This window comes from Oppia nitens, unplaced genomic scaffold (assembly GCF_028296485.1).
Source record: "Oppia nitens isolate AA-2021 unplaced genomic scaffold, nextdenovo-longstitch-racon4-pilon3 scaffold3_pilon_pilon_pilon, whole genome shotgun sequence".
NCBI classification, from domain to species: Eukaryota; Metazoa; Arthropoda; class Arachnida; order Sarcoptiformes; family Oppiidae; genus Oppia; species Oppia nitens.
Window position 1 is genome coordinate 8048959 of NW_026533221.1, and position 23765 is coordinate 8072723.

A 23765-nucleotide genomic window follows, 5' to 3' on the forward strand; every position below is an offset into this window, starting at 1 on the left:
TAAAATAAAGTTTATAATTAACTCTAAACAATATTATTAAATTGTTAATATGACAAATACAATAGATTGTAATTTATATTTTAATTGTTTATTATGAAATCAAATTTTAATTATGTATAATAATTTAATAATTAATATATAATTAATTATACTAACATTTATTTATGATTTTATTAGTATTTTAAGTTATAATACTTACACATCGAATGTATAGTATTTGCTATATAACTAAAATTATATTACTATTATAATAATTAGAGATAACTTATAATATATTATAAAGATTTTTTTATTTCAAGTATTTAGATATTAAATATATTATTTTTACACATGTATTATAAAATACTGTGGTTTTATATGAAAATGCAGTTATATTTAACAATAAATCGATATAATTGTGTAATTTTCGGTCAGTTATAACTTATAAGTGGTTTGGGACCTATTATATAATGTTAAGTATAAAAGCGTTAAACACATTGATTGTCATTTAAGTTATTATAGGATTTATTGTAATCTAAATGATGACTCAAATATATTATTGTTTAAATAAATAGATTTATTGGTTGACTGAATGTAATTTTGGCTAAACATTTACCAATTGGTATCCCAAACGGTCATATATTTTATCAAAAACATAAATAATACTAACAATAATAATAATATTTATTGTCAAACCAAGTATTTGTCCATAAATTCAATTCATACTATCTTTTACTATAAAAACCAATTATTGAAAATCAAATGATATTTTAGTAAATATGAAAGACTCTCATATTTCTTATTTTATATTAAACAAAAATAAGTAGATTTAAACAATAAAACAATATATTGATATAAATAGAGACGATTTACTTAAACAAATAAAACCATTTTTTACTTTACTATATTACATTGTTTTTATAGTTTAAATATAAAATGTCTCAATAATGTTTAATTTTAAAAATATAAGACAAATAACTTATATTTTATGATTGTGTGTTATTTATTTATAATTGAATCAAATGCAATGGACTCATATGGATGTAAAAATCGTTTTTTAAAGTATAAAATATTGAATAAAATACTGTTTTATTTATCTAAATTTTTCCTTATATATTGTAAAATTTATATATATTATATATATATATAAGTATATCTTGTATATTAAATGCCATAAAAATATTTTGTTATAAGAATTTATTGCTTTAAATCTGAACTTAATATAGAATATTCTATACATATATTATATAAAACTTCAATTTATTTGAAACGTTAAGAATTTTCAATTAGTGTTGGTAATGTTTTTTACTTTCGCAAAATTTCTGGAAAATTTTTATTTTATATCTCATTTTTGTTATAAGAGACAAAATAAACTAAACATAAATATAATATTTTTATATTCACATAAATAACAATTTAATTAATTAATAAACAATTTAGATATTAAATGTTATAAATTTAATAATAAATTATTATATGCTCACTTCAATTTATTTTTAACCCATTATAACTTTATAATTACACAGCTTAAAAACAAATATTATTTGTTTAAACTAATCATAATTGATAATTTACGCATATGCAACAAATATTTAGTAACTTAATTTATACTTATTGTTATGAATTATAAGATAACTTTATATAATAAATATTTTATGAAATCATAATATTTTTACTAAAATATAGTACAGATTTCTTATCTGTTAGTATAAGAAAATTCCAGAAATATTCTTTTATAACAATATTGGTTTGAATACAGAATATTTAACTTTAAACTTAATAACAAATAAATAAAAAATATCTCAATTTTTTTAGTATGTATTTTGTAACTTTAAAACTTTTTTCTAAAAATTGAATCTTTTATTACAAACAAGTTTAACGGACAATCATTTATCACAACAAAAATCTAAACGATTGCAATCACAACCGTTATAGTGATTGAGCTAAACATAGAGAGCCCTACTTTAAATGTGTGACATAAAAATTTATGTCATATTTGTTTTATAATAAAAAACAAAATCATTTCTCAAAAAAATTTAATAGAAATATTGCAAACATTTTTCTATTTGTATCAAACATATTACAGACACAAAAACCAAACCAATATTACAAAAAATAGTTATAATTATCTAATTTAATTAAATTGAATACAAGAAATGAAAAATTATATATTAAATTTTAAATACAATATTAAATCTACTATTAATAAAATAATGAAAATATTTTGAAAATTATTTTACAAATAAACTACAACTAACTGTTTTGCAAAATATTTTACTATAAATGGATACATACATGTCATGTACATGTAGTGTAATAATCAGTGTTGGCAGAGACAAAATGTTTGTATAATACAAAGCGTATTATACAGTATAATATAATTTATAATATATGGCTAATTTAACTTACAAAAAAATTACTGCCACCTAGTGTTAGAAGCATTGATATGAGAAAAGTAAACTATGTTTTAAAACAAATATAAATTTACTATTATTTTTTATTTTAAATTATTTCATTATTATTATTATTTAGAAATAATGATTATTATAATAATAGGAATTCTAGAAATTATATTTTTACTTAATATTTTAAAACCTATTATATATTAGTTTTAAAAATGGTATAATATATGCAGTACATTGTATTATACTATATTTAACAAAGTCAAAATTTGGTATTTTTCCAACCCTGGTAATAATAATTAATTATATTTAAATAAATGTATAATATTTCAAAGTTATTAATTGTTTAGTGCTTTTGCTTTATAGACAACTATACTATAAGTCGGACAATCAATTAGAGTGCTTTCAATTTTAAAACAAATAATTTATATATATTTTAAATGATTATTATTATAGAAGACAAAGAAATATTTGTTAMTAAACTATTTATTAAAAATAAATTACAATTAATTAAAAATATTATATTCAATAAATCATTTAATTTTATAAATTATAAATATTCATACAGTACTACAACTACTATTAGAATTGATTACTAATTCATTATAATCTGTTTGTTATTTAGACTTTAATTTACTAATAAATGTCAAGTTTAGTAACCTTTATATTAATATAAAAATTGCATTTATGTTTAGATTAGGGATTAAAATATATTTGAATATTAAGTTTAGTACTTATTATACATTTATAAAATCTTATTAAATCAAAAATGACTAAAAAAATGTGAAACTTTTGTCTATTGTTAATGTGTTTGTCATTTGACATGTGTTTAACTTTTTATAACGACTAACATTTGAATTTGAATTAATATTATATTAATTATTGAATTATTAAATGATTATAAACTTTATAATAATTATATATAAGAAATGTCTGAAAGTTTGTTAAGATATGGTGGATGTGGTAACTGTGGGTCAGAGTTGGACAACGAATCCGGTCATATTGTTTGCACGGGTTGTGGAAGAGCTGATGATTCGGGTCTAGAGTTGGCCGCAGATCACAATCAGCCGACATTTGCCAACGATAGTCATCGGTTTGCCAATCAATCGATGAACGCCAGCGTACGCTATGAACTGTACGCACATGTAATGCAAAACAATGGTCTGACACACGCCCGACAACACGGCATGAAAATTGCCGAAACATTGGCCGATCACTACTACTTCACTAATGATATGAAAGAATATCTGAAGAGATATTACTCGAAAGCTTGGAATCATAAGAACTTCTTGAGATGTTCTCTTCGGACAAAACAAATATTAGCTGCAGTTTGTGCTTATGTCACACTCATGATTAACGATCATCCAATTGCCATACACTACATGTGCTCTGGACTACCCATCCCTTGCAATGTATTTGATTTCAATAAAATATACAAAGTTTTTGTCGAAGTTTTTCCAGAATGCAAACCAATTACAAAACCAATTGAAGAGTTAGTGCCGTCGGTACTCAAAGAGATGGGTATAATAAAGATCGTTGAAAATGATATCGACTCTCATGAAGACAAAGCACTAATTAAACGCGTTATGGATATTGTGAGCATAGAGAAGGCCTGTTGGCTGGTTGAGGGAAGATCACCACTTTATGTCATCACTGCCGCCACATATTTGGGTTGGAAGTCATTAAAACCATTGGAAAGAATGAACTTCAAGTTCGCACACTTTTGTAAGAAATTTATGATCAGATCTTCAGTGACTATAGTGGACAGAGTGAAGGAACAAAACGACATATTTATCAAACTGGCGAAAAACATACCAATGGTTAAGTTGAAGTCTACAAGAGTTCATCGAAACAATGTCGCCCTCTTTGTCGATGATATTATCCAATACTCTAATTCACTTATTTTTGATTTGAGAGCTGAGATCTATAACAAGTTAAACGATAGACAACAACAACAGCCAAAGTCAATAACAACAGAGACGATACCACAGGAAGACAATTACAGTGACGATAACGACAAGCAATGGATGAATAACTTTAAAAGAAAAGTCTATTACCACAGATCTGGACTCAAGAATAGTGACTCTAACCAAGTCTTTGTCAGAGAGGAAGAGGAAGAAAATGAAGAACCGGATATATCTGACACCGAAATAGACAAATATTTAAGAAGTGATGCTGAGATCAAATGCATTAAAAAATTGCATAAAAAGATGAGAAAACTCGAAGAATTAGACAAAAATTAAGAAAATATTATCTTATTTTTATATATTGATTGTAAAGATATATCCAATTTTCTAATAATTTGTTTCATTTATTCCGGTCTTTGAATACCTGTTCACTACATTTATCCGGTTTATTATACATTATATATATATATAATTTATAGTTTTTATATCATATATTAACTAATTTTTTAAAAATTTGATTAACTTATAAAAAGTATATTTATTTAATTGTCAAATCAATGTGAATAAAACAATTATAAATTTTGTTAATTACAGTATAAATATAACTATAAAAATCCAAATTGTTAGTACATTAAAAAATCATTTATATATATATATATAAAACTATTATAATAACAATTTAAGTATCATTAATAATATTTTTTATATTTTAATAAAATTAATGAAATATAAATTATATATTTTACATAAATTAAATTATTAATATTTTAATATACAGTACAATACCTGTACTAAAATAATATACAGTTATTTTTGATAAAATCAATTAAAATATTAGTGAATTATATGATTATTAATATTAAATTTAATGATATAATGATTAGTCAATAGTCAATACAATTGGCACTAATATCGCACTCTATCGGCCCTACAGTTGACTCAAATCAATGTTCATATCATATGTTATGTAATGTCTGTCCAATACTTGTGACTCAATTGTGTCATAAAATTGTTATAACAATAAAGTCAATGATTTGGGACTTAATTATTAAAAGTAATTGAATTTATTGAATACCATTGAAGTCATCAAATCATTGTTATAACAGTTGTTATTATTGGGACAGTTGTGTAAATCTATAGGACTGGCAGTTAATCATAAGGTACGGTGCGATGAGTGGTCATATAGCGACCCAAAGGCGGACACTGAAGGGTACGACAGCTACACAACGGCTAAAACAGGATTACATGCGTATCCTTAAAGACGCCGTTCCCTATGTGTCCGCACATCCACTCCATAACAATATCCTCGAGTGGTATGAGATATATATATCCAATATAGTGATCATATATTATATCATAGATTATGACTACTATTGTCCATAATTATAGGCATTACGTGGTTCGCGGTCCCGAAGGAACGCCATATCACGGCGGAGTATATCACGGAAAACTACAATTCCCGTCGGAGTTTCCGTTCAAACCTCCGGCCATTTACATGTTGACACCAAACGGTCGCTTTAAGTGCGGCGTTAGACTGTGTCTATCGATCAGTGACTTTCATCCCGATTCGTGGAACCCGGCGTGGAGTGTGTCCACTATTTTGACCGGTTTGTTGTCATTTATGGTCGAAAAGAACCCTACGATGGGATCCATTGAGACATCTGATTACGAGAAGAAATTATTAGCGCAACAAAGTCTTGAATTCAATCTTAAAAATAAGGTTTTTGTTGAACTTTTCGCCGATTTAGTTGAGGTTTGTGTTGTGATTACAAAATTTATTTAAACTAATTAATTGATTGTCTTTTTTGATAAAATTGTTTTGATTTATAATAGGAAATGAAAGAAACTCTTCGTTTGAGACAATCAAAAGAAGCGATGAATAGTGTGAGCGGAAGAGTCACCGAATTGGGTAATTCGTTGCGATCGGGATTCAGAGCCAATCAAGAAAACGGTTTCTTCAGTAATGCGATGACCAATGTTGTAGTGATCGTCGGTTTTGTGGCCTTCATGTACACCGTTCGGTGGGTTCTCTTGAGTATCAGTGAAACCAGCGATTGATTATCCATTGAATCCATTTTATGTGATAAACTTAGAAAAAATAAATATATATAWATATATATATATATACATTATTGTAATATACCGTATATATTATATATACAGTATATTTGGATATAAATTTTTATTTTATTAACTAATTGTCGTTGTATTTTAGTTACAAATATTTGAATGCTTTGCGTATTTGTTAATATTTGATGACATTTTTAACAAATTAAAAACTAATTATTATATTTTGTAAAATATTATGAATTTCTCCAATTGTTTAGTAATTTTTTACATTTTGTTTCATTTAATTGTTTAGCTATCTTCCAACAAATTTAGTTACCATATATTGTAATCGTTTTCAAATACTGTGTAACTTATTGTAAATGTATAGCAAAAAAATGTGCTCATTGTTTGAATTTATTGTATATTTAATTGTTGAAGTTTTAAAGATATTTAATAAAATGAAACCATTTTTTAAAAATATATATTGAATTTATGATTTTATTGTAATCAATATATTTATTTATAATATTTTAGGAATATTATAATTAAACATTTCGGTTAATTATAAAAATTTAATGACAATTATAATTAATATTAACTTAATTTTTCTATTACTATGTCCTGTAATTACTTTAATACTCTATAATAAAAATATATTTTTAAAATCATTTATTAATAATTTATTTGATAATCAATTGACACATAATTGTTGTGAGAAATGTTAACCTTTAAGTCGATTCACTGGTCAATAGTATGTGACATAAAGTGTGACATAAAAGGGATTACAATATAACTGATCCCTTATATAGTGATTATCAATGCATTGGAAAAGTCATTGATTGTTGTATTCAATGAAACACATTATTTGTGTCAAAAAAGGGGCAGATTTTCAGTGATTCACAAACAGATTGATTGTGTGTTTAGTTTAAGACTCAAAAGCAAACCAATTGATTGACCACTGATTTGGTCACACATTTGGTCACCGATTTGAACGAAGAATGGAAGACTACGAGAGAGTACTACTCGTGAAGAGTGATGTCTTTATATATAAGATTCCGCCGAAAACAACAAACAGAGCCCATCGGTTGGCCACTCATTGAATTTGTTGACATTTTTATTAATAGTATTTTTTACCGATGACCAGAGCGGCCGATTGGAAACTGGATGCACCCGATTGGACGGGAAGATTGCGATTAGTAGCCAAAGGCAAAGAATGCATTTTAAAACTTGAAGACAAAATGAGTGGCGAATTGTTCGGCAAAAGTCCGATTGACAAATACCCGGGAGTGGCCGTTGAAGCCGTATCTGATTCCAGCCGTTATTTTGTTATCCGACTTCAGGACGACAACGGCCGCAACGCTTTCATCGGAATTGGTTTCTCAGATCGCGGCGACAGCTTTGATCTTAACGTTGCACTTCAGGACCACTTTAAGTATAATTGATTTGATTATTGTTTTTTGTGTCCACTGTTTATGATTTATTTGTCAATTTAAGAGCTCTTGAAATCGAGGAAAAGATAGAGAAAGAACCCGAAGATAGTCAACCAAAACTAGACTTGGGTTTCAAAGAAGGACAGACTATTAAAGTTAATCTCAATATCGTAAGTGATTTACCACTTGTTTTGTTGTTCTTAAGAATAACTAATTGAAATTAATTACAGAAAAAGAGTGGTTCAAACAGTTCATCAAATCGGCCGCGCGTTAAATCAGCCGCAACTGCATTAGGCAGTGGAGGCATTTTACTACCTCCACCTCCAGGAGCAGCTAAAGGTGGTCCAACTAAGAGCTCTCCCAATACTACTACTTCCACATCGACAGCAAAAGCAAATCCAGTGACAAATAATACAAAACAGGAAAATGATTTATTACTTGACATAAATGCGTTAAGTATTGGTTCCATTAATACGACTGAATCTACAACTAATACAAACATCAATAATAATGATCTTTTCGGCGATTTTGAGTCGATTACCACTACATCTAATAAAAGCAATGTTAACACCACATCTTGGGATCAGTTCTCATAAATTAGTTTTCAAAAATCATTAAATAAAATAAATTAAGTATTTATTTAACTTATTATAACTTTAAGTAGATTTTAAACGAAATTTGGTGATAATGAATGTTATTATATGGACTATGGGTTTGATTTTTGAATATTATATTTTATTAAATATTAATACTTTTTTCAATTATAATTTATATATTTTTGTTAAGCAATATATATACTCTATAACTATTATATTAATTATTGTCATGTATTAATTTGTAATAATTTTAGAAACAAATAATCACAACTAAATCACTATCTATAGTAAACCAATTGTAAATAATATATTGATTTTAGTATACAGTAGTTGTTATTTTACCGATAATATAATAAATTTATTGTATTCTTAACAAAATTTTAATGTAAATTTTAATTAGTTTTTAAATGTTTAAAACCAGTAAAATTATATTAATGCATTACTATTGCGCCATTATTATTGTCTAAATATATAATTATTTCTGAAAATTCCAAGTTATCAATTAAATAATATTTATTAAATTAATTTTAAATGATTGAAATGGCTTTTAAAATACATTAAATGTAATAAAAATAAATTAAAGTTGACTAATAAATTGGTATAAATCGATGCTATGAATGTTGTGTGCGTTGACGACAACTACCGGTAATTGTGAGTTAAGCCGACTGGACATACTTGACCTCATCGAAAGCTTTTCTTGCTTTTTTCAGCTCTTCATTCATGGTTAACAAATCCTTAACTCTGGCATATTTTCGATTGTCTTTCTGTACCAAATGCATGACATCTTCAACTGAAACCCGACCGGATCTTCCGATATCCATAGCTCTGAGTGCTATTTCACCGATAAACTGAATCACCATATCTTCCAACATATCAACCGATTCTGTGTATGGGTTGTGATCATCACCGAAGCCATACATCATACATCTGAGTTCTTTAGAGAAAATACGCTTCTTTTTGTCAATCGATTGATTGTCAGTTGTTTCCTGGCGTTCAACTGTATGAATCACTTCCTCATCCGTCTCATCGGCGATATTTGTGGACATTATTTAAAGTTAATATAAAAACAATTAACGGTATTATTCAATGGGTTTAATAAAAAAAATTAATAATTATCTTTAGGCATAAAACCTCTGCACTTCTGAAAACCACAAAAACACTTCTTAGTACTCAATGGACTATCATTTGAACCGTAATTATAAGATAATTCAGTTCCAGAAGTGATATCTTTTATAGCAAATAAACAAATTCTTGGCCGCAATGAATCACTTCTTACAGGAAGTGCTATTAGATTAGGATCGCAACTGTGGTTAATAAATCTCGAGTCGTTTCCGTAATATTTTGCGTCAATTATCACTTCAAATATGATATCTTTGCCGAAGTGTTCTCTAAATATCAGAATATAATTATGTTTTTCTTCATTTTGTTCGCCAAATCTCTTGTAGGCCTCAATTCGGTCGATAACTTCACCGCAATATTCAGTCACAAATTGACCCGTTTTTAGGTCACTCAATGTCCTTAAACCGTAACCTTTAATCGGATGAATAAATAGTTGTGTATTGAATATAATTTGTCTTTGAGTGTAACGATTCCAACACTTAATCTTCAACTGATCGCTGGAATTACAAAAACAATTATCTCCGCACTCGTGAATCGGTTTCGTAAAGTTCATCAAAAGACCATTTGTATCGTAATTGAAGTCAACATCACATCTACTTTGACTACATTGACACCAATGTTCTTCTTCTGGATTGATATCCTCTGGCCATTGATTATCACAACAACGACAGTCCACTCGACATCCGCACAAATCTTTGTCGTCTAAATCGTTGTCTTCGGTGACGATTATATTTGTGACAATTTTAGTGTATTTAAGATCTGATAAGTAATCTCTTTGTTGTTGATTATCATCGATCAGTTGACCACCACTTCTTCGTCGACTTCTTGAGTCTGAGTTTTGATTCATTCAAACATGAGATCAATACTCAAGTGATTATCGATTGCTTTTATATTGTATTTGTGGACTCCATATGAAAAGGTACACAAATATCAATCTACAGGTTAACCTAATTAACGGCAATACTGTTTGTTTGACCGAAATTTGAAACATTGTCCACAATTGCATCGATAGAATCGTATGTTTTCATTGATTACAAATTAATTCAATACTATTTGAATACTATTTTTAATGTCATCTTTAAATTATATGTAATAAAATTTTTAATAATTTGTTGTCTCATTAAATAACATTAATTGTATTTATAGTGTATTTGTATTTATTATTGTTTTTTCAAATATAATGACAAAACATATGCAATAATAATGACAACATTGACCATAACATTAGCCGCCGTACTGACCATCGCTGGTCATCGTATGTTACCGACTGGTTCTTAACAATACAATTATCATTATATGATGACTAAAAGTATTATTGGCAAATGGCATGGGCTTCGGCAGGGCTCAGTTGGTCACCGAACTGTTGCCGACATACTGACTGGCAGTTCGTTTTTGGCCAATATGTCGGTCACTCATACTTATGAACATATCTTTAATAAGATGGTGTCTGCGCTTGAATGGCATCCCGACTATAATCTAGTATTAATCGGTTCCCGTGGCGGCGATATTTCGTTAGTTGATCTCAAGAACCGGACTGTGAAACTGTGTCATAGAGGCGGAGGTCGAGGACAACAAATAACAGATATTAAGTGTGATTTGTTAGACACTAATTGGTATTACACGTCATCGACATCTGGAAAGATAATCAAACAACGTCTCGATGGTAGAGATGAAATAATCCTTAAAGACACGTATATTTCGGATGAGTTTTATTCGAGGTATGTCTGGGTTTTGTGCTAAAGAAATACTTAAAAATTTGTTTGTGATATCCATTAGCTCCCGATTCTCCTGTATAGACGTATGTCCTCAGCGGAAGTTATTGGTCGCCGGCGACAGCAGAGGAACTATACATTTAATGCCTTCGTGTGAATCGGAAAGTTTGGTTAATAGTAAAACCAATTGTTTCAGTATTGGTGTCCACAACTCCAATATATTGCACACAGAATTCAATAAATTTAATAGCGATTTGTTTATTACGGCATCCATTGACTGTACGGCCAAGTTATGGGACACCCGAATGTTTTCTAGTCATTGCTCTAAACCGTTGCTTAACATAAGACATAGCCATCCGTTAAATTCGGCCACATTTTCTCTTGTCAACGGATCAACACTTTTAATTACAAACTATTTTGATGAGATCAGTGTCTATCGGGGACCCAATTGGCAATTGGAAAGGTGTATAAAGCATTGTCACGAACAGACACAACGATTTTGTCTTCTCAAAGCTAAATGGCATCCATTATGCGAACTGTTTCTTATCGGAACATTCAGTTCAAATCCATCGGTGAGCGGACACTATTATGATAGACCACAAGCTGTTGATGTCATTGATCCTCAAAATGGACAAATCAAGTCTAGTCTTTCAGATGGAAATCCAGGTGTTATATCTATCTCTCAATTCAATACATCCGGTGATATAATCGCAGCCATTAAAGGACAGAATCTCATCATTTTTGAATCTATTGATAGTGATTGAAAATAATCGCAAAATCATAGATAAAATACTTAATACCGATATAATTATAATGTATTAATATTAAGAGACATTTTATATAATAATTATATATATATATATATATATTCAGTATTTATATTTTATTTGTTTTAATGTATAGTTGTTTTATATTTTATTTTTTGTAAATAATCAATATTTCCTTATTTTAAGTTGAGATTAATAGCGTTTACTTAAGAATTACATAATTTCAGTAATTTATGGGTATCTCGGATACGAAACCTGAAATAAATACCAAGTGATTGATAATTATAATTATAATTTTAGATTTATGTTTTCATATATTTGAAAAAATGAATAAACTTAAAATAATGCTTAAATTCTGTTGGATTTATTTCGTAATTTCTATTTATCAATGTTCGGCACAATTACAAAGCGATACATTGGTTGTGACCAATTCTGGTCCCGTAAGAGGCAAACGTTATGAATACACCTCTAAGTTTAATCGGCGGACAATCAACTCATTTATAGGTATCCCTTATTCCAGACCTCCTGTTGGAGATCTAAGGTTTCAGGTATTAATTGTAGATATAAACTAAAAAAGAATATTCTGACCGAAATCTTCCTCAACAGCTACCACAACAACCAGAGGTTTGGAAAACAGAAAAAGATGTGACCAATAATTATGTGATGTGTCCACAAGTTTACCAAAGATTTGACTTTTCACTTAATAATCTGATTCGTGAAGATGAAGATTGTTTATATTTGAATATCTTTGTTCCGTTGGGAACTGTTTGTATAATTTGATACAATAAATGCTATAATGTTTTGATATAATCTCTCTGTAATTCAGAGACCAGTGTCCGGCTATCCGGTAATGGTATACATCCACGGCGGAGAGTTTCAATTTGGTGGTAAAGATTTCTATGGACCACAATATCTTCTTGACCACGATGTCATTTTGGTCACTATTAACTATCGATTAGGAGTATTAGGTTACTTTTCATATCAAATAAATCAAATTTATTATAACTTATACCACAATATTATAGGTTTCATGAGTACCGGTGATGACTTCTGTCCGGGAAATTTCGGAATTCACGACCAAATAGAGGCACTCAAATGGATTTCTTATAATATTCAGGCCTTTGACGGCAATCCATACAATGTGACTGTCTTTGGTCACGATTCCGGTGCCATATCTGTCTCTATATTGTTAACCGCCAGCAGATCGTGGGGTCTCTTTCATAACGTCATGATATTAAGTGGTTCTGTATTTACTCCAAATGCTATTAAAATACCGGATATTAAAACATCTATAGATTTCAGTCAAGTGTTAAACTGTGACTTAAAGTATTCATCAATTGATCAAAATATTGAACGAATTTCTCAGCCATTGGTAGAGTGTTTGCGATCGAAATCTATTGAGGACCTGATGTTTGCCTCACGATTACCCGGTCTTTATCCCAATGAATTTCAATATACCTTTGGTCCGGTTCTCGATAAAAATGTGTCCACAAGTATTCTACCCGATTTACCAATTAGGCTATTCCTCAGCGGTAACTACTGGAAGACACCAATGGTGGCCGGATTAACACTGAATGAAGGATCACTAGACTTTTACACTCATTACGATAAAATCAGAGACTGGAGTTTTGACGAAAAGGCTTACTATTTGTATAATAAATACAAATACAACGAGTTTTATGCAAAAGTTTTGACCAAATCAGTTGAGTGGTACTATTTTAAGAGATTCAATGATACCATTTATACGCCAAATCCGTATTACAATATCAATAGATTTAATCAAATTGGAGTACAAATTAAACCATATTTGAAGCAAAATAAAAACCAGGAGTTGTTTGAAAAAGAAAAACAAGACATTACACTGATTGAAGTAAACAATTATCGATAATTATAATAATAATTACCGATATTACTGTATTAATATTTAGTCTATAACTTCATTTTTTTGTTATTTTTCCAAATATCAGTCTATCGGTGATTTCATGTATGGTTCGGCCAACACTTTATTACTGGACATTCATTCAAAAAATACTGAACAGACATATCTTTATGTAGTCGAACACAGAGGCCTCAAGACATTTGGTACACTACAACACAAAGGTTCACAAAATATTCACCGCAATCAATACGGTGTGTCCCATATGGACGATATCTTCTATCTGTTCCCAACCCTATATAATGATAACAATACCTCAACATATGACGAACCTGTCATTAGAACTATGTGTCAATTTTTTGCACACTTTGCCCGATTTGGTCGCTTCGGTCAATACACACCCGTTTTTGGTATCAATTGGATTCAATATTCAACAATAAATCCTAATTATCTAAGAATTTTGTCATTGAATACCCAAATGTCAAAAGGATTTAGAAGTGATTTCTTGAGTTTTTGGAATTATTTTATTCGCGAAGTTTTCGACGATTTTTATGCTAAAAAACAAAACGACAGTCAAATATCGGCACAATTTGTTGGAACTGTTCAACTAAGAGGAATGATTAAGTTTGGTCACAATAAGTTTCTTATCAATTAATTCAATTTTTTTAAATTATTACAATCAAAGTTAAAATAAAACTTTAATATAAATGATATAATTTAGTTTGAGATATAAATAAATCAAATCAATCACTTTCATCGTCATATTGCTGATCCCTTTCACCACTATCTTCTTCCTCATCATTGGAATTATTTTTTAATTTCTTTCCTTTATTTCTATTTCTATTAATTTGATTAAATTTACGTTTTCTAAATAACCTGGTTTTCCTAAAATAAAATACAATATAATATATATTTTATAAAATTATTAAATTCATATAATGTATAATAAAATTATATTAATAAAAACCTACCTATTGTTAAGTTCGAGCATAAACTTCGGAACCTCACAACCTGACCGACGCATCACATTTGCAATCGACCGCAAGTTGTCCGCATCTTTTTCGGTAAAAAATGTAATGGCTATCCCCTTTCTACCAGCCCTACCAGTGCGTCCTTGACAACAAAATAAATAAAAATTGTTTATTGTGTGCATAGGTTTGTAAATTTTTAAAACTGTTTTAATACCGATTCTGTGTATATAAGAAACTGCAGTTCTGGGGAAATCATAATTAATAACCAAATTAACGCCTTTAAAATCAATGCCTCGACCCATAAGTTCAGTGCATATGAGAAACCATATCTTTCCCTCTCTGAACTCCCGTACTATACGATCCCTGTGGTGTTGAGCTCTTTCCGAGTGAATTACATCGATATTAATATTTTCATATATCAGTTGTTTGTGTAATCTCTTAGCTCTATGTATTTTCTCTACAAATATCAATACCGGTGCCTCACATCCCTGAGCTATGATGTCTCTTAAGGCAAATATTTTTCCCTAAATAAAAATATCTAAATATTATCACCAAAAAAAACAATAATTTTCTAAACACAAGTAAAATACCGATTCATTGCCAACAAAAGTCAACTTCTGGTCCACTTCTTGCGATGCATTGTTACGTCCGCCGACTACAACGGATACCAAATTGTCCAGATTTAGTTCGGCCCACTTCTGCAACTCCTGGTCGTGTGTGGCGCTAAACATGGCGTGAGTTATCTTAGATGACTGACCACAACTTTGAAATATTACTGACAGCTGATCTCGAAAACCCGATTCAAATAGTTTGTCACATTCGTCGACAACAAGCCATTCAACACTTTAAGAAAAAATAAATTTACATAAAATGATAATAAAAATATATTACAATAATTAAGTTAAAAGTATATTTACTTTTGTATATTAATACCAATCGGTTCTTGTTTAAGAAGCCAAACCAATCTGTTGGGTGTCGTCACCAAAATATCATACATGAGCTTAGAGTCAGTTCCAAACTTCTTTTTCGCCAAATTAACATTTTTGATAATATGAACTCTAAGACCAGTTCCCTGAGACATCCAAAGACATTCTCGATGTATTTGTTTGGCCAACTCGCGAGTCGGCGCTAATATAACAGCTCTAAATCCTTTCCTTTGTGGTGAACCCAAGTGATGAATAATTGGTATGAGAAACGCCAATGTCTTTCCCGAACCGGTCGGTGCGCAACACAGGACTTCACGTTTATCTAACATTAATGGTATTGTTTGCTTCTGAATCGGTGTCAGATTAACGAAATCAGATGAATGGATATTATTTATTATGTTTTTGTCGACATTCAGATCAGCAAACGACTCGATCGGATCGTTGACATCACTACCAAAGACACGGATTTTATTCACTTTTCGCAAATGATTAACTCTTTCGATGTTTAATTCAATCAATTGTTTCCGAGTCTTCTCCTTCTTTGGTTTTTTCTTTGACGAATCGCTAATTATGTTAACCTCTTCTTCTTCTTGTTTATCTTCTGTATATTCTTCGTCAATATAATCAATATTATTGTTGCCATCGTTTTGGTGGTTCAACTAAAAATCAAACAAACAATTGTTATCATTTAAAACCAGTTGTAAACCTATTTTGTTATAAATTACCGAAAATTTGTTGAAGTCTTTGGCAAAYTTTTTGCGGTCAAACCTAACGCCTGACACCAACTTCTTAAACAAATTGTTTGAATTCATGACATTTGATCACTTGATATGTTATTAAAATAAAATCATTGAAAACATGTGTTTATCACTTGATATCCATTGCAATGCATTGACAGCCAATCGTGTGTTGTATTGTGCACTACATGTAGTGAGAGCTACAGTAATAGCAATCAGTGTTGAAAAATACAAACTTTTGAATTTTGGTTTTGCATATTAATAATTATTGTCTTGATTTCCAACTAAAAAAAATATTTTGTCGGTTCAACGCTTATAACTGGGACTTAGTWTGTCCACCGAAGTTGACCAGTGGACGCTATTTCCGAAATTTTATTATAACTATAAATAACTATTTGTTGGGTTAGCAACTATAAAAACTTATGTCACATTTAATATTTTATAATTATTAAATTAACAACTATAAAACATGTTTATTTTTGTTTTATTTTTAATACTAGGTGGCGCTAATTTTTGTTTTGTACATCAAAATTGTTATGTATTATACATTGTATTATACGCTTTGTATTACACACATTTTGTCACTGCCAACACTGATAGCAATAGATTTAAATTATATGATAAATTTATATTTATAATATTAAAGTATAAAATTGTGAATCRGGAGTCTTGGGAGTCACAAAAATCACGTAAATTCATGTGATTGACAATTGAATAATAGTTATAACAATTACCGTAACTATAAAAAYATATAAATTAAACTTAGTTTGGATTAATTATAGTATAATTAACCTGTTTTTCTTAATAAAATAATTTGATTTTAATTTAATTTAATAAGTTGTTTGAGTTAATTATTTTATAAATACAAATCATGTTTTTTACTAGTTTTCAAAATATATTAATTTTATTATACTATCTTTAAACTTAAATTATATCATAAATAGAGTTTATGTACTAAAATTGAACTAAAATTAAAGTTTAATCTATTATTTAACTAAAATATAAGAATAAAATGGCATAATATTTAAAATGTATAATTTTAGAAATTATATAAATATTTGTAATTCAATAAAACATAAAATTAAATCACAAATAAATTGATATTTAGATGCCCTGAGAATTTGGTTTAATTTTTATAGGCTTTACTTTAATAACTAAAATATCTTAATATTGTTGTGTGAATATCACTATACATTTAATTGATATTTAGATAAATGATTAACACATGTTTTATTATGCAATTATAAATCAAATCAAAACCAGACAATTGGTTTAAATGCAAAAATATACAGTAATATGATATTCAATATAATTGACTGTAGTGTATATGTGTGCTAATTAATTAAGAAAATCAATATCAGGGCTCACCTGAACAGTGACCTCTAAATCTAATCCCAATATTTTTAGTATTTTTAATTTTTGGGTCTTTTCAAAGTTATAATAATATAGTACTGTATATTATACTAATGACAATCATTCATTTAATTATAAAAATTTTGTAATCTAATGATCAAAAAAAATTATACATTTGTTATTTACTCTTAAAGATATTTCACTTTTTTATCTAAATTATTTTGACAACAAATAACAATACATTGCTATTCTATATTTTTAAGTTATTGTTAGATAAATATTGTTATTATTAAATAATAGCAAATATTTTAGAAAAGTTAATTATGGTTTTCATATTTTATAGACATAACCTTTTAAGCTAATAATAGATAATTGTCAGTACAAACCATATACAGTATATTTATACTATTATTGTTAAAAATAATAAAAGTATTCTTATTATAGTATAAAGCTTTAGACACATATTTGGCTAATTGTTTAAAGTGTCAAATAATTATATGACTTATTAGTGCAAATAAATTAAATGTCTCAATAAATGTATGTTATATTGAAATCAAAAGTATGAATTTTTTTTTGTTTGTCTACTTTATCATTATAATAAAAGCGCCCATGTCGATTTGCAAAAAAAACTTTTTTGTAAATTTTATGCTCCGTCAGGTGCTGCCACTGGTGAATTTATTGTCAACTAATAGCATTGAAAATAGTGCCATATATTTTGGTAGCTACCGAAATATATGGCACTATTTAGTGCTATAGTTTGTATGTGTGTGCGCATTGAGTGCATTGAAAATTAGTGCCATATATTTCGGTAGCTACCAAAATATATGGCACTATTTTCAATGCTATTAGTTGACAATAAATTCACCAGTGGCAGCACCTGACAAGCATAAAATTTTCAAATAAGTTTATTTTTGAAATCGAGTTGTGCTCTAGTAGTTATGTATATGTTTTAATATGTGTTTGTATTGAGTGCAATACAATGTAAGCCCTAATGTTATATAACTATAAACAATAGTTATTAATACAGTACAGTATGTGTTTCATTGTTTGGTTTGCATTTGTATTGTTTTTATTAAACAATTAAACAAATGTTTGATTGTTTACAAGTGAAACTATTGTCAATAAATTTATACCATTAGTTATAAAACTAAAAATGTATTCAAAAAGAGATGACGTCAATGGTAAGTATTTTTTTATTATTTATTTATTTAATGTTTATTAGATTTAACTAAATTTAAATGATTTGTTTAGACGTTTTAATGGTCACAAACATGTTTCAAACGCCCACTCAGGAATCGGTGGCCGACAATAGCCAATCTATTGATGAAAGCATATCAAGTATACCTGAATCTCACGATATATTGATGGATACCGATCCGCCAAATGTCAACACAATCGATATTTCATTACAAACAATGACATCACATCAGTCAATGGATTTGGAAAAAAATATATTTGATTATATTAATGGTAAACATAATGAAACAATTGACMGCACGGCTATTAATGATTATTCAAAAATATTATATAATCTTATTGACAAAGTGTCGGAAAACTTAGTTAATATAAATAACGATGACTTTCAAAAAACAATTTATAAACTAACCAACAATTGTGCCAAACGTCTAATTAAATCATCTAATTGGCGATCAATCAACAAATGTATCGATAATCTACTATTACCTGATTTAGAGAAAATGTTGTCTGCATTTGAAGATATTTTGAACTCAGATTTACAATCAGTTGATAGTTTCTTGAAAATGTTTTCATCACATATATTGAATTCAGTGATTATCATTGAATCACCAGCTGTTGGTTTGTCAACTGATGACCAAAAATATTCAACACAACTGATGCATTTGTTTCGTGATTTGTGTCCATACAAAATGATTGTTAATAAATTCATGTCATCAACTGATGAGGAGAAACACAATAATTTAATTAATGTGTTTAACAAATTAATGACATCAAACTCTGTTTACAATCATAACTATTTGATTGTGCTTATGGATTTTGATTATAAACCCAGTTCACGACAGTGTTGTATTAAATTTAAGACAAACTTTGATCCCTTAGTTAATTTCAATGATAATAATCATAATAACGATTTGATATCTACTATTATCAATAAATTGGATATTAAATCAAATTTCGATAATCAAAATGATTTTATTATTTTGTAAAAACAAATTTTTTGATAAACTTAAAATCGTTTATCAAAATAAATTCAACCAACAAATGGCATTGTAGTTAATTTATGATAATTTGAACAAATCATTATTGCATTCACTTGTATCAAAAAACAAATACTTATTTAATATACAAACAGATATTTATTTTATTTTATAAATTATATTTCATTGTGTTTCAAAGTATGCATTATAGACATTAGCATATCCWGTATATTTTTAGCTATTTGTAATGATATAGTTATGTGTGTGCATTGATAACCAAGCAAATATATACTACAATACTAAACACATACTGCACTGTATTAATAACTATTGTTTATTGATGTATAACATTAGCGCTTATACTGTACTGCACTCATTAAAAACACATAAATATATAACTATTAGACTACAACTCGATTTCCAAGTAAACTTTTTTGAAAATTTTATTCTTGTCAGGTGCTGACCCTAGTGAATTTTTTGTTAACTAATATCATTGCTATTAGTGCCATATATTTCTGTAGCTACCGAAATATATGGCACTATTTGTTCACTAGGGTCAGCACCTGACAAGAATAAAATTTTGAAAAAGTTTATTTTGGAAATCGAGTTGTAGTATAGTAGTTATGTATGTGTTTAATATGTATTTGTATTTAGTGCAGTGCAATGTAAGCACTAATGTTATAAATCGCTAAACAATAGTCATTAATATAGTACAGTATGTGTTTAGTACTGTAGTATATATTTGTTTGGTTGTTAATGCACACATACATAACTATATCATTACAAACAGTTAAAAATATAATGTATAGGCTAATGTGTATAGTTAATACTTTATTAACTTAAAATTATATATTTTAATTTTATTATAAATTTTTAATATTTTTCATTTAAAATATATAATGAATATCTAGAATTTTAAAAATACATAATAATAATACTTTTATATTTTAAATAAATTAGAATTTATAATTTATTTTACTAAATAAATAAAATTATTTTGTATTTAATTATATTAAGCTCTTTTTATAAGTTGTATTTATTTTTAAATAAAATTTTAATTTGGTTTTTCTTYAAATAWTATAATACAATTTTTGAATTCATAATTAYATTTATTAGTATTTTTTAATACTAATAAATAACACTATTGTACTACATGTACATTACATTACACTAACTCAATATTGTTCACAAAACTGAACCTATAATTTTTATTATACTAGAAATATTAATACATATTTTTTTATAATTTTTGAATTAATTGTATTAGATATATTATAAAATATTAATAAAATTTAGTTAAATGCTTAATTTACTAACTAATAGTTAATGTCCAACCATAAGTATTAAATATGTAAATTATATTGTAATATTATTTTGTTGTTAAATATTTTAAATTTAATATCTATTATTCAATAAAAATTAAATTATTATATAATAATAATAATACTATATCTAATATAATAACAACTTGTAATAGTATTATAGAAATTATGTTGTAAACTATTATTATTTTTTATAAATATGTTACAAAGTTGACAATTGTAAATTAAAGTTAACATTGTAAAATTATATTAATGCATATTATTATAATGTATATAAATCATTAATATTGAATAATTGAATTATACAATTTTTAAATGAATTATTTTAATATGATATTGAGATATTTTTAAGCAAATATAAAATATATAAAATTTTTWATTAAATTCATTTTTAATATAAAAATATTAGTATTTTAATATAATACTAATAAATAACAYTATTGTACTACATGTACACTACATTACACACAATATATTTTGTTCTCAAAACTGAACCTATAATATTTATTATATATAAATATATAATAAACGTTATATTGTATTATTTATTTATTCAAAATTATTATTATATTTATTATATTATTATCAAATATTAAATAACTTATAATAAAATTTAAATAATTWAAAATTAAATGTTTTTATAAATTTAACTATTAATATTAATACATAATTTTTTATTATTTTTGAATTAATTACATTATTTAAAATATGAAATCTTTATTTTTAAATAGTAATAAAACTTATTTAAATGCTTAATTAATTATATATTTAATAGTTAATGTAAAATATATTTAATAAATAAAGTATATTTAAAATTATTTTGAATTTAAATATTTTAATTAAAATATGTATTATTAAATTAGTAATAATATATCTATTATATGTAAAATATATATATTATAAATATGATACAAAGTTGACTATTGTAAAACTAATTGGATAATTCAATCAGACTTAACCAGAAGTMWATTATGTTTGTTAAATAAACCTAAATATATTAATGAAAAATGGGATTTATTTTTAAAATACTATGTTAAAAACATGTGATTATGTCAAAAAGTCATTTTTTCAGATTCATTTTATATGACTAATTAGATGAAGATGTATACAACTGTAAATTACAACCGATAATTAAATTTTTTTGCATACAAGTTTACAAAAAAAGTTTTTGAAGTGAATAATCAGATACTTGTCATTATTTAATATTTCTGATATTAATATTATGACTCAGAAAACAATAACATATGATATAAAAACCAGAAGAATTTTGTTACCTATTTATTTGTTGACCAAAATTTATAATAAGAAAGAAATAACACATTTTAACAATTGATAACAAAGATATACAAATGTATAAATTAACAAATAATATTAAATTTCTAATCTTATTGGAATCAAAATTAAATAAAATATAAAGTAAAGCATTTGATAAATAAATGCATATATATATATATATATATATTATATTTATATATATTATAATTATATCTATTAAACAATAACTTTATGATTAGTCATTTATTATTTAATTATTATTAAGCTTTAATAATAAAATATATTTTTATACWTAATTTTAATTGAGATAAATAATAAATATCTAAAAATTTAAAAATACATATTATTCAATAATACTACTTTTAAAATATAAATAATTATCAATTTATAATTTAATTCAATTTTCTAAATAAATAAATTATTTTCTAGTTAATTATATTAAGCTCTATTAATTTTATTTATATTTTAATATAATWATTAATTTGTTTCTTTCCTTTAAATATTATATTATTATAGATTTTAAATTGTATTATAATGTATTAAATATTATTATATAAATTTTTTAAGYATTAAAAAAATAACAGAATAAAATAACATATTTATCWAAAATTAAAAAAAATTATGTATTAATATTACGATTACTGTATAATTTATATTAATACATAATTTTTGATTTTGACTTTATGATTACTCATTTATGATTAAACTATGATTAAACTTTAATAAAAATAATAAGACTTTATTTATATTAAATAATATTATTAAACAATAGCTAAGAAAATGCTAATAACAAAAGAATAGTTTATTTAAACAATTGATTGTAAAAATTTATTTACTAAGTTACAATTATTAATTTTGTTAATTAAGTTTAATATCTAATATTAATTTGTATTAAACGTRCAATTATTAAATTAAATAATATTAACTATAATTTAAAATTCTGTGACTACGATATGATATAACTGTTTAAAATGGCCTCCTATTTAAATGCAAATCAATTGGCAAATAAAAGACATGAAGAGATTAAGGTATTGAAACGTCTGTTAGTCGATGATAGAAAAGAAAGAGAAATCTTAAAAACTAAATTTGAAAGTAATTTGAAAAGCTTTATGTCTGCACACAAACTGCAAGTTCGTGCTAATCATAAGAAAACTAAATTACTTAGAACCG

At 26.5% G+C, this 23765-nt stretch overlaps 9 protein-coding genes across 9 annotated transcripts; 6 read left to right on the forward strand and 3 right to left on the reverse strand.

The window, feature by feature from the left end:
- The first annotated feature begins 3310 nt into the window (after positions 1–3310).
- LOC128958098 (transcription factor IIIB 50 kDa subunit-like) lies at positions 3311–4624 on the forward strand. Its single transcript, XM_054303912.1, has one exon. The coding sequence runs from the start codon at positions 3311–3313 to the stop codon at positions 4622–4624; it is 1314 nt and encodes a 437-aa protein (XP_054159887.1).
- Positions 4625–5212: 588 nt separating this feature from the next.
- Positions 5213–6383, forward strand: LOC128957393 (ubiquitin-conjugating enzyme E2 J2-like). Its single transcript, XM_054303138.1, has 3 exons — positions 5213–5601; positions 5678–6041; positions 6122–6383. The coding sequence occupies exons 1-3, from the start codon at positions 5459–5461 to the stop codon at positions 6344–6346; spliced, it is 732 nt and encodes a 243-aa protein (XP_054159113.1). The 5' UTR covers positions 5213–5458; the 3' UTR covers positions 6347–6383.
- Positions 6384–7080: 697 nt separating this feature from the next.
- LOC128958853 (NECAP-like protein CG9132) lies at positions 7081–8507 on the forward strand. The gene is made up of 4 exons (XM_054304803.1): positions 7081–7421; positions 7482–7769; positions 7832–7937; positions 7998–8507. Exons 1-4 carry the CDS (start codon positions 7336–7338, stop codon positions 8361–8363), a joined length of 846 nt encoding a protein of 281 aa, XP_054160778.1. The 5' UTR covers positions 7081–7335; the 3' UTR covers positions 8364–8507.
- A 410-nt stretch (positions 8508–8917) lies between these two features.
- On the reverse strand, positions 8918–9456 carry LOC128957489 (transcription initiation factor TFIID subunit 13-like). The gene has a single exon (XM_054303256.1). The coding sequence runs from the start codon at positions 9407–9409 to the stop codon at positions 9020–9022; it is 390 nt and encodes a 129-aa protein (XP_054159231.1). The 5' UTR covers positions 9410–9456; the 3' UTR covers positions 8918–9019.
- Positions 9431–10394, reverse strand: LOC128957488 (histone-lysine N-methyltransferase SETMAR-like). Its single transcript, XM_054303255.1, has one exon. The coding sequence runs from the start codon at positions 10327–10329 to the stop codon at positions 9469–9471; it is 861 nt and encodes a 286-aa protein (XP_054159230.1). The 5' UTR covers positions 10330–10394; the 3' UTR covers positions 9431–9468.
- Positions 10395–10647: 253 nt separating this feature from the next.
- Positions 10648–11993, forward strand: LOC128958331 (DNA damage-binding protein 2-like). The gene is made up of 2 exons (XM_054304171.1): positions 10648–11200; positions 11259–11993. The coding sequence occupies exons 1-2, from the start codon at positions 10779–10781 to the stop codon at positions 11956–11958; spliced, it is 1122 nt and encodes a 373-aa protein (XP_054160146.1). The 5' UTR covers positions 10648–10778; the 3' UTR covers positions 11959–11993.
- Positions 11994–12305: 312 nt separating this feature from the next.
- Positions 12306–12741, forward strand: LOC128958099 (fatty acyl-CoA hydrolase precursor, medium chain-like). The gene is made up of 2 exons (XM_054303914.1): positions 12306–12509; positions 12568–12741. The coding sequence occupies exons 1-2, from the start codon at positions 12306–12308 to the stop codon at positions 12739–12741; spliced, it is 378 nt and encodes a 125-aa protein (XP_054159889.1).
- Positions 12742–12796: 55 nt separating this feature from the next.
- Positions 12797–14492, forward strand: LOC128958100 (carboxylic ester hydrolase-like). The gene is made up of 3 exons (XM_054303915.1): positions 12797–12929; positions 12987–13831; positions 13929–14492. Exons 1-3 carry the CDS (start codon positions 12812–12814, stop codon positions 14490–14492), a joined length of 1527 nt encoding a protein of 508 aa, XP_054159890.1. The 5' UTR covers positions 12797–12811.
- Positions 14493–14506: 14 nt separating this feature from the next.
- LOC128958800 (probable ATP-dependent RNA helicase DDX52) lies at positions 14507–16657 on the reverse strand. The gene is made up of 6 exons (XM_054304736.1): positions 16460–16657; positions 15726–16393; positions 15399–15651; positions 15023–15332; positions 14809–14950; positions 14507–14722 (listed from the first exon to the last, which is right to left on the reverse strand). Exons 1-6 carry the CDS (start codon positions 16544–16546, stop codon positions 14581–14583), a joined length of 1602 nt encoding a protein of 533 aa, XP_054160711.1. The 5' UTR covers positions 16547–16657; the 3' UTR covers positions 14507–14580.
- Positions 16658–23765: the final 7108 nt, after the last annotated feature.